The 11707-nt window shown below is 42.6% G+C and overlaps 1 protein-coding gene across 1 annotated transcript; it reads right to left on the bottom strand.

The window, feature by feature from the left end:
- Window positions 1-3640: 3640 nt before the first annotated feature.
- nanos1 (nanos homolog 1) lies at window positions 3641-7090 on the bottom strand. The gene has a single exon (XM_061788381.1). It carries the CDS (start codon window positions 7030-7032, stop codon window positions 6337-6339), a length of 696 nt encoding a protein of 231 aa, XP_061644365.1. The 5' UTR covers window positions 7033-7090; the 3' UTR covers window positions 3641-6336.
- Between the last annotated feature and the right edge of the window lie 4617 nt (window positions 7091-11707).

Here is an 11707-nt window from a genome sequence, read left to right on the forward strand (position 1 = left end):
TCGCTACTTCTATTCATTGTAATACAGTAGTCCCTCGTTTATCCCTCGTAGGGTTACGCAGCAGACAAAAATCTGCAAAGTAGTGACCATATTTTGACTTTGTTATTAATAAAAATGTTAAAGTATATGCGTAACACCAATAAAAAAATATGTATGCATGTGAGGCGCAGGTATTTGTTCCGTCCACTTGGGGGTCGCCATCGTCATGTTCTAAACTGTAGTATCTGTGACTTTGAATGTGCGCAGCCTTAAAAGGCGGGGCTTGGCTTGTTCAGTGACGTGGGATTCTGCGAATTGAGTGTAGTGGACTGAGAATTGCGCTTGTGCATGTTAGTGAGGGGCGTGGCTTTGATCAGAGAATCGAGGAGGGGAGGGATTAGAGAAGTGAGGCTACATTAAAATCATGCTAGCAGTTTTAACACAACACATTCCCTTAAAAAAAATACAAATTTCCCCTGCAAATTTAAAAAGCAACGGAAAAAAAAAACAGCTATGCGCCTCTCTTCCTTGTGCCTGAAGGCAACATTGAGTCCAGGCACTCGCTTGGCTTATCTATTATCACTCGTTTGTTCTTAGAAGCTCCGATTAATAAATGAGGACATCCGGGAACTTGCTTTTCCTCCCTCCTTGGAATTAAGGACTTTTAATATCTTGCAAATACCAATGTCTAGTCATCCTCTAAAGATAAACAGGCTCCATGATGTGATTTATTAACTTTAACATCAGTGTCTTCATGTTAAATACCATTTTTGACGTTATCCGTCGGGTTAATGAACGCTACTTTTCTTCATTAAATACTGATGATGGCTTGTTTCTTTTTTCTTTCTTGGGAGGGGGAGTAAAGATTGCCAGTGCACTTTCTTAATGTTGGCTATTTTTAGGCTGCCCTTTAGAAACTTAACAGCAGCAGCAAAAAAAAAAAAAAAAGAAAAAAAGGCAAAGAAAAAGAGAAAAAGGAGGCTTTTAGAAAGACAAAAATAACTCCAATAATCAAAATGTGCTTCTGGTCTGTTCAAATTCAAATCAAATAATACTCCCGAGGTGGAATCAGTTAGTGTCCTTGTGAGCATCTGTTTGTGAGTTGTGGCTTACAGCAGCTCCTTGCAACTGTTCTTATTTTGTATTTGTGTGTTCCATTACTTTTTTTTTTCACTTTTGTTTTTGTTTTTTTTTTTTTTTTACACTTCACTCGAGCATGGGGGTACTGTACATCTGAATTTCGGTTTGCAACACAAAGGAGACAAAAAAGAATGACCGAGTGAAAAGAAGTCTTCCAGAAGAAGTAATTATTGCCATATGAATCACCAAGATATAAATCACGTTTTATTGTAGCTTTAAATCACTCAAATCACTTCAAAATGACAAATATGGAGCCCCCTCTAGTTCTTAGTGGCTCATTTCAAAAAGCTAAGAAAAAAGGGTATAAAAGAGTCATTCTTGACCCTTGGGGTATTTTCAGGCAAGCATGTGAAGTGGAACCCCTGGGAAGTGTTTTAAATTGCGAAAAATAATGCATAATATATATCAACCTTTAAAAGCCTCCACTCCCTTCGTCAGACATTATCGTGCACTCAAGTCGGCTCGCGCAGCTCATATTATGCGTTCGTGTAAGATACACATCTCGTAAGTGGCTGGGCTAACTAGATTATACGGGGCCCGGCGTGCGCTGCGCTAATGGAGACGGTGGCCTGCAGGGAATAGAAAAGCTAGCCTGCAACGCTAGGCTTGCTTGGGTTCGCCGAGGCCAATCTCAGTCACACTTAGTCGTCATCCATATTTCATGGCGGGGCCGAGGATGGAGATGTGCGTTTGGGCTGCATGCAACAAAAGTCCTAATGTTACGATAGCAAATTCACATTTTTGGTGAGTTTTTATTTAATGTTATGAAAAGAATGCGTTTTTCCTGAAAAATTTGTAATCCGCACAAGAACAATTATGTCTTTTGTTGGGGTAAAGAGTCGTAATCTTACGAGGATAAAGTCACATTTTTATTTTGACTCAAGTTGTTTCTTTAAAAATACTTCCGTCGGGAAGTTGAATCTCAGATTCAGGAGGATCAGTGTGGTTTTCGTTCTGGCCGTGGAAGAGTGGACCAGCTCTACACCCTCGGCAGGGTCCTCGAGGGTGCATGGGAGTTTGCCCAACCAGTCTACATGTGTTTTGTGGACTTGGAGAAGGCGTTCGACCGTGTCCCTCGGGGGGCCCTGTGGGGGGTGCTTCGGGAGTATGGGGTACCGAACCCCCTGATACGGGCTGCTCGGTCCCTGTACGACCGGAGTCAGAGTTTGGTCCGCATATCCGGCAGTAAGTCGGACTCATTTCCGGTGAGGGTTGGACTCTGCCAAAACTGCCCTTTGTCACAGATTCTGTTCATAACTTTTAACAGAATTTCTAAGCGCAGCCGAAACATAGAGGGGGTCTCGTTTGGTGGCCTCAGTATTGCATCTCTGCTTTTTGCAGATGATGTGGTTCTGTTGGCTTCATCAAGCCGTGATCTCCAACTCTCACTGGAGCGGTTTGCCGCCGAGTGTGAAGTGGCTGGGATGAGAATTGGCACCTCCAAATCTGAGACCATGGTCCTCAGTCGGAAAAGGGCGGCGTGCACTCTCCAGGTCGGGGATGAGATCTAGTCCCAAGTATCTTGGGGTCTTGTTCACGAGTGAGGGAAGAATGGAACGGGAGATCGACAGGCGGATCGCTGCAGCTTCTGCAGTGATGCGGACTTTGTATCGGTCCGTTGAGGTAAAGAAGGAGCTAAAACGAAAAGCGACGCTCTCACTTTACCGGTCGATCTACGTTCCGACCCTCACCTATGGTCACAAGCTGTGAGTCGTGACCGAAAGAACAAGATCCCGGATAGAAGCGGCCGAAATGAGTTTCCTCCGCAGGGTGTCCGGGCTCTCCCTTCGAGATAGGGTGAGAAGCTCGGTCATCCGGGAGGATCTCAGAGTAGAGCCGCTGCTCCTCCACATCGAGAGGAGCCAGATGAGGTGGCTGGGGCATCTGATTCGAATACCTCCCGGGCGCCTCCTCGGTGAGGTGTTGCGGGTACGTCCAATTGGGAGGAGACCCCGGGGATGACCCAGGACACGCTGGAGAGACTACATCCTTCGGCTGGCCTGGGAACGCCTCGGGATCCCCCCGGGAGAGCTGGATGAAGTGGCTGAGGAGAGGGAAGTCTGGGCGTCCCTGCTTAAGCTTGGATAAGCCGTAGAAAATGGATGGATGAATGGATGGAGATCTGGTAAGATTTTGAACTAAAAGTGATGCATTGTAATTAGTACAAATTACTATTCTTATTTTGCCAAAAGGACGTGAAGAAATTACTCAAGACGCTGTAATTTGCATGCCAGGCCAATAGTTGGCGACATTTGGTTTGTTTGCCAGTAAAGTAGCCAAGACCATGGCACAATCTACATTAGTTTGCAGTCCAAAGAAGTTAACATAACATAGCATCATGTTTGATGATACAGAATCGAAGAAATCATGATTCATTGATCAGACACTTAATTTTTCGAATTAATTAAGGAAATGTGTCACCTTTCCGTTGTCTCTTGGTTACAAATTTTAGACGCGCATTATGTCATGTCATCAGCTGAGTAAAAATCCAGAGTAGGCCAAGTGAAAATATATACAAATATTCCATAAGCGTTTATTATGTCTCTAGTAAGTTTATATGTTCATTATTCTGCACAGAAGCATACAGCCCCAAAATGTGTGGTCAAATATAAATAACAACAGTATTTTCATCATCATCGCTTTCTTCATTTAATCCAAACAACATCAACAACAACAACAAAAAAAAAAAAAAGTATATTTGCCTATAAAGTACGGGCATGTTCATTAGTACTTCGGACAACAACGCTCTAGCTGATGCGCTCGCGTCTTGTTAAATGCAACAGAAATACAATTGTGTTATACAAAGATCCAAAATACTATCAAAAACCCTCATTATAAATGGCACTCTTTCCAGAAACTGCCTTAGACTTGTTTTTTCTTTTAAGTACAAAAACCAGGTTGAGGTAGCGCCCTCATGTGGTCACTCTTTGTTCAAACACTGACATCACACACACACGCACACACGCACGCGCGCGCACACACCCAAGCACACCCATTTGCCATCCTTTGGTAAACCGCGCAGTCCTGCATACATTCACAACAGTTTTGCATGATTATTGTTGATTATTTGGGAATTCCTCAGTTAAACGAGCATGTGGTCGACATTCATATGCTTTGTCCCCAAGTGGGAATAAGAAGAAGAAGCGCTAAATCCAGTGTGTCGATGCCCTTATTTGGCAATGTAAACAAAAATGAAGGCGTTTGGCTAGAAAAAAACCTGTGTGTGTGTGTGTGTGTGTGTGGGTGTGTGGGTGTGGGTGGGTGGGTGGGTTGGGGGATTCCTTGGAGGAAAAGAACAGTTCTCTTAAACAGAGGCCACATTGTGTTCCACTCCGGCCCACCTCATTGCGGTTTCAGTGTCAACTTTTGTGGGATCAAACGACTCCTGACTGGACACATTCTTTTGTTAAACCCTCCTGTTAACTTCGTTTTCTCACGAACAGTAATCATGTCCATGGGTCAATTTGACCCAGGCGTATTTTGTTTAATGAGTGTCAGAAATGGGAATATATATATATATAATTAGTAACGAACTTGCCAATAGACGTTGTTAATACGTCACTATTAACCAAGTCATTGCAAATATGTAAAATGAACTGCTTCCACATGGGTCATTTTGACCCCAGGGTGTGTTTAATGATCCAAAAGCGAAAGAAACTGATCCCATAACATTCTAGATTGTTTATAAGTCACTATCGAGTCTGTGACTATCAATTTCATGTTAAAGATGTGAATTGAACCCTTTTTGTCAAGACGTTTCGTATGGGTCAGTATGACCCTGTTTTGTGAACCAATAGTGTTCTGGGGGGGGGGGGAATTCCCCAAAACATTGTTTTTATGTCATTATTAACTCTGTGATGAACCATTTAAATGCAATTATGTAAAATGAAAGATTTTCATTAAGCCAATAAGTTTGACATGGGTCAATTTTCCAGATATGGTTTCGAATGGGTCAATTTGACCCAGGGCTTGTTTAAAAGTGTTCAAAATGGGAAGAAACATCCCAATAGACGTTGTTTATATGTCATTATTTACTTTGTTACTGACCAGAAGAAGTTTAACACGGGTCAATTTGACCTGGGCCATGTTCAATGTCCAAAACAGAAAAAAAAACAACAACAATTAACTTCATTAATGTCACAATATTAACTGAGTTCCTAACCATTTCATTGCAAATATGTTAAAATACACATTTTCATCAAGTTTCATATGGGTCAATTTGACCCGCAACATAACAGGAGGGTTTTTAATGGCCAACAAAATGTTTTTTTTTTTTATTATTTTAAACGAGGACGACAAAAGAGGTCAGCTTTGCTGCCAGATAAAAAAATACTCAGTATAGAAACACGACATTCACATTCCTACTAACCAAAATACTCATTTTTTTTTTTGTCCATCTCTATTTGATTACTGTACATTAGTGTACTTATATACGCACACATTACCACACACTAGGAAAGAAAATAAATTCAACGTACAAACCATCATTGAGTGGATTAAGGAACTATAAAAATAGATCTGGATACATCGGGGGTGTCCAAAGTACGACTGAAGATTGTATTTATTTGATTTTTTTGCCCCCCAGAAAATGTAATAATAGGAAAATGAAAAAAAAGTGGATAAGAATTAAAAATAACATGACGAAAGCAGGTTAGGGCCACGCCAAAAAAGTAAAAAATATAATTAGAGACGAGAAAAAAAAAGAATTAAAAAAGGAGGTTTAGGGCCACACTAAAAGGGGAGAAAAAGAGTCAAAAGAGTCTAAATATAATAGTGAAAAGAAAAAGCAAACTATTAGATTAAACTAAAAGTAACATGACAAGGAGGAGGAAGAGCTTTAGGGCAAAATGCAATATCAAATAATGGGTAAAAGACAAAAATCAAAACCAATCTCTAAGCATCAAAAAATGACAAATGAGATTAAAGGACCACACTAAAACATGTTACATATAACACAAAGCATATACAGTATTAAAAAATATATATATATATATTTAACTGCTTATAATATTTGGACCTACACTGGATTGGTCTAAATATGATTATTTTAAATGTTTGTATTTCTTTCTTTTGGACACCCCATATTAGTCAACATGTGTATGGGATAAAAGTCTAAATAAAATCGACAGTCATCTGCAAATTGTTCAGTGCAATTCTTCATCATACTCGAAGGTCATTTCATTCCATCTCTTTTTTTTTTTTCTTTTTTTGTTTTTTTTAAAATATTTTCATCCGCTTACCCCCCACAGCCCGGCCCCCCTTCAGTGGCCTCTGCGGGGGCTGCTCCTTGGACAGCGGGCAGTACTTGATGGTGTGCGCGTTGTCCCCGTTGGCGCTGCACAGCGGGCAAGTGTACGCCCGCAAGATGGGGCACACCACCCGGCCGTCGGGCGTCTTGAGGACGTGCGAGCCGTACACCTCTTCCGGTGCGCCGTTGTTCCGGCAGAACACGCAGATTTTGGGCTCCAGCTTGGCCCGCACGGACGCCGGCTTGCCGCGGGTCCTCGCGCGCTCGAAGCCGGGGAAGCACCCGTGCGCCTCGCGCTCCGGTGGCTGGTGGCTCTGGAAGGGGTTGAGGATGGAGAAGCGCTCCTTGAGCTCGGCGACGCAGCCCGGCGGCGGGGGCGTGCCGGGCGGGCATCCCGAGCAGCAGCAGCAGCAGCAGCAGTAGCAGCAGCAGCCGCCCTCCGGCGCTGCGCCCTCGCAGGCGCAGGCGCAGGCGCACTCGCGCGCGTCGTCCAGACCCAGCGTGGCCTTCAGGGACTCGGTGATGGAGTTGGGGCTCATGTGGGGCACGCTCATCTTGGGGTTCTTGGTGACCAGCGTGGTCAGGCCCAGGTAATCGTTCCAGAAATTAAAGGTGTAGTCGTAGGGCCCCCTGGCGCTCAAGTAGTTGTGATTGAGAAAATCCATGCTGGCCGGGAAACGAGAAGAATAAAATCCCCCCGGACGCTGCGGTATCTCCGGTACGGCGGTCTCATCTGAGCTCCCCACCGCTCGCTCTGGGCCTTATAAGGGAGGGGAGGGGGCTGGTGGGCGGGGCTTGCTCGGAACCACGTTTTGGATCTTTTCATCTCCACGCACAATTTTTATGGGGGGGATAGTGGAGGGAACGAAGCAAAATAGCCGTGCTGGGACAAAGTGTCCATGCACAAATACAACAATAATAAGAATAATAATTTAAAAAAAAGCCTTTATTGTCATTGTATGGTGCAAAAAAACAAACAAACAATAGAACAATACATATATAAACTCAACTGAGACAAGATTAAATTATGCAGCAAGGCACAGTGATATACTGTTATATTTACAAGATACATAAATAGTGTTAAATATTTCGGCAGTGGGTGTTTATTATTATGGAGAAAAACAGCAAAAATGCTAAAACAGAAAAAACAAATGAAAATACAGGACATAAAAAATTGTATTTTATCAGAATATACTTTGAAAATAGAATTTGAAAACAGAAATAGGGTGAAACATTCAAAGAATCAGAAGTGCAGCTCCCCCCGGAACATAAACTTGGATGCACACAACAATCACATGACAGCTTTGGCCGCACCTTCTCATTCAAAATCGCCAGAAAGAGTCTCAATGTTCATGTTGTTCATAATGGCAACAATTCTGAGCAGCTCTCAACAGGGGGCGGCAGAGTGCAATTCCCGGTGAATGTAAACAAAGAGGGAACAAGACTTTGTTGTTAATTCAGTCGAAGGAGAAGCCGAGCTTTAGTGGATTGGTTATTTTGCCCATCTGGAGGATTTGAGTTGACTTTATGCCAAAAGTCTTTCCAGTCGTGCATTTCATACGTGTGGTGAGGCACTAATATTAGAATCAGATTTGGAAATGATTGATTATATCTTGTTGAATTTGCCTTTGAGGGATTACGATCAGTGCACCAGTAACAAACAAATAAATAAATAACAACATACTTAAATGAACGTTCTTATCTTTGCGAAGGAATGTGTGAAGTTTATTTATTGAGTTATTGATTTTTGGATCATTCTTGAGGTGAAACCCAACGCAAATGTCAGATGGAATCCGGCCTCTCTCTTCCCGCTGAGGAATGTTGGAAGCCGAACCCCCTCTAAAACAAAGGTAAAGTCGAGTAACTGACTGGTGTTCCAATTAAAAGTCGCGGGAAGGAACTCACTGACTTCTCATATGTGCCTGCCAGTGATCTAATAAGACACGCAAGCACGCTTCATTGGACTTTCTCCCTGCGAAGCATTGACTCCTCATTGGATTCTCACTCGCGCTCAGATGGGGCCCCACATTTCATGATGAAACATTAATATTGCATGTATTGCTTTTTCTTTCGTCTTTGTGTGTGCGTGCGCGTGCGCGTGTCAACGTGCAAGTCGATTCCTGCCTTCGCTCCAACTGAAGCATTCACGGCCTTGCATTATTCCTGTAATTGTTGAGAGTAAATGGGATTAATAATGCTTGCAAAATAGCAGCCGCCGTGGCTATGGAGGAATGAGGATTTATAGCGGAATGACGCAAAGTAGTTGTGCGCTTGCGAAAACACAAAGCGGAACATAAAGCGGTGTTAGAGAAGTAAGTCGAAGTGATACTTAGCTTTGCATGTCGGGGAGGAGCTGAGTTAAGCCTGGGTTGTTAGTGGAAGTGATGGAGGTTATGAAGCGTTCAAATGCAAAAATCCGACAAGCGCTACTTGGACAAAAATAGAGCCACGCATGACCAAGCCGTTACTATGCAAAAACTCAGGGAAAAATCAAGGTTTCATTGCAGAAGCAAACGAGTGCCATCCGCAGTTCAGAGTACCCATCCTTTTTTGGAGACGACCTCATTCTGCTGGGGGGGACTTTAAAATTCACGTAGGCAATGACAGACCTGGAAGGGTGAGGAAAAACGTCGAAGTTTATGTTCCGGGGAGGTGCGAGACAAGATTTGTCTCGTTTCTCTCCACATAGTCGTCAGTTTGTACAAATAATGTCCTCAACCTCTATTGGCTCACTGACGCTGACACATTCCACCGCTTCTATTTCAGCTAATAATAAAGACACACAAAAACGCACGTATTCCTTCCATATCCATGTTTACAGAGCACGACATTGATCACTGAGACAACACATAATGGAGTTTCAGGAATTTCTGGAGAAATCTGTTTGGCTATATTGATCGCTGTAATGAAGACGAATGCTGAATCAGCATCCCGTGCGCACTGGCCGGCGCCCGCTAGCCTTTTTCATGCCGCTAAGTTCCCACATACCATGTGCCTATTTTGTTGCAAGAAATCTGTTTTGCGCCGACAGGAATTTCAAGCACTATTTAAGCTAATAAAAGCTCGTAACGGCAAAAGCGTTTGCCTTGATCATCCGGTCTGACACGTAACAGAACCACATTGGCTTTGTATTGAAGACGAGCAAAGATTTACGAGACAATGACAGAATAAAAAAGACAATCGTCACTATTTTGTTGAGTAAATCAAATGTCAACAACCTTGGATTACGAACATTATGTTTTAATAGGCATCTGGTTGCCAGAGACTTTTAAATCATATGTGTCAGATGGTTTACCGTTTGTAAATATTGGTAAGAAATACTATACGGGTAAAACTCAGTCATCACGTCCTGCAGGAGTCTGTACTTGGGACCAGTACTGTTTCGCCTTTATGTACTTCCCTTAGGAAGTATTATCCAGAGGTGGGGGACTCGAGTCACGTAACTTGACTCGAGTCAGACTCGAGTTGCCAGTTTTAGGACTTGGCTAAAACTTATGAAAGACTTAACTGTACTTTGACTTGGCAGTTATGAGACTCGACTTTGACTTGAACTCCATGATGTGACGAGTCATACTGTTTACATTTGAAAATCAGAATTTTCAACATAATGTGCTGTTTGTTTTGGAAAGGAAAGTTATTATTGTACAACCCCAATTCCAATGACGTTGGGACGATGTGTTAAACCTAAATAAAAACAGAATACAATGATGTGCAAATCTCATGTTCAACCTATATTTAATTGAATACACTGCAAAGACAAGATATTTAAGGTTCAAACTGATAAACTTGAACTTTTAGCAAATAATCATTAACTTAGAATTTTATGGCTGCGACGCGTTCCCAAAAAGCTGGGACAGGTGGCAAAAAAGACCCATGATTGGGTATAAAAGGAGCTTCCCTGAATTGCTCAGTCATTCACAAGCAAAGATGGGGCGAGGTTCACCTCTTTGTGAACAAGTGCGTGAGAAAATAGTCCATCAGTTTAAGGACAATGTTCCTCAACGTACAATTGCAAGGAATTTAGGGATTTCATCATCTACGGTCCATAATATCATCGAAAGGTTCAGAGAATCTGAAGAAATCACTGCACCGTAAGCGGCGGGGCCAAAAACCAACATGGAATGCTCGTGACCTTCGATCCCTCAGGCGGCACTGCATCAAAAAGGATATCCGACGAGTCCACACTTCAAATTGTTTTTGGAAACTGTGGACGTTGTGTCCAGAAAAGAACCATCTGGACTGTTATGGACGCAAAGTTCAAAAGCCAGCGTCTGTGTTGGCATGGGGCTGTGTTAGCGCCAGTGGCGTGGGTAACTGACACATCTCGGAAGGCACCATTAATGCTGAAAGGTACATACAAAGATGATGACGTTTGGATTCAAGGATTATCTTTTTGATGAAATTGGGAAAAAAAGACAGTAGCAACACTTTGCAACTCAGAGATAAGAGACGCAACTTCTACGACGTCTACCTTCATCGCTCAGATGCAGGTAAGCTAGCAACTGTAGGTTAGCGTCCCAGTTTAACTTAGCGATATCTGGTCAAACTTGAACTAAACTTCAAGTCAGTTTTGCCATTTATTTAAGAAGATGATAAAGTACAGACTGGGATCTGGAAACTATATACTTGAATATCACATAGCCATAATAGTGATATTAGTCACTTGTTTAGTGATACTGAAAGCGACATGATATTTTTCCCCCGGTCAGAATTGTCCAGAAAGTCAGGTCACGACGAAAAGTAGTATATGCTTTCTTTTATTCTACTTCCATTTTGGGTCTCCAAGCTAAACATGTGCTTTAACCGGCGCCCATTTTAGCTCTGTTTGTCATTATGCAAATGAGCAAAGACGCAGGATATTGAATCAGATTTGATTAACCGCCGTAACTTGCCAGTCCGGACACCCCCGAATCGGGCCTCCTTTTCAGACTTTATAGGGCTTTAAAAGCTTAAAAGGTGCGCAGGCTTGACATTAACGGCGCCTGAACATCTTTATCTTTTCGTCTCCCAAGAAGCTGTACTTAATGGGTATTATTTCCATATCAGCGGATAGCACTGCAGCTCCAACTGATGCATTCTTACCAGCGCCATCCAGCAAATATCTAAGTGCTGCATTTTCTTTTGTTCCTCAGCCTGACAGGTAGGACAAAAATGGGCTCTTCATAATTGCACATAAATTCAGAGGAGGCTATTGTTGCGCATGTGCCACACTAGATAACTGGCGATTAAACCCAATGTTATCCTAGAAGTGGGGACTCCATTGAAACGATTAAAGCGTGTCAGTCAACCAGGGAGCTCAGTGCGGATTTAATACAGCAAACAAAGAACATCCTGAGAACA

This window comes from Phyllopteryx taeniolatus, chromosome 10 (assembly GCF_024500385.1).
Source record: "Phyllopteryx taeniolatus isolate TA_2022b chromosome 10, UOR_Ptae_1.2, whole genome shotgun sequence".
Lineage (NCBI taxonomy): Eukaryota > Metazoa > Chordata > Actinopteri > Syngnathiformes > Syngnathidae > Phyllopteryx > Phyllopteryx taeniolatus.

Excerpts from the sequence above, each read along its gene's own strand:
- nanos1 (XM_061788381.1), bottom strand. The coding sequence starts at position 7,032 with ATGGATTTTCTCAATCACAACTACTTGAGCGCCAGGGGGCCCTACGAC.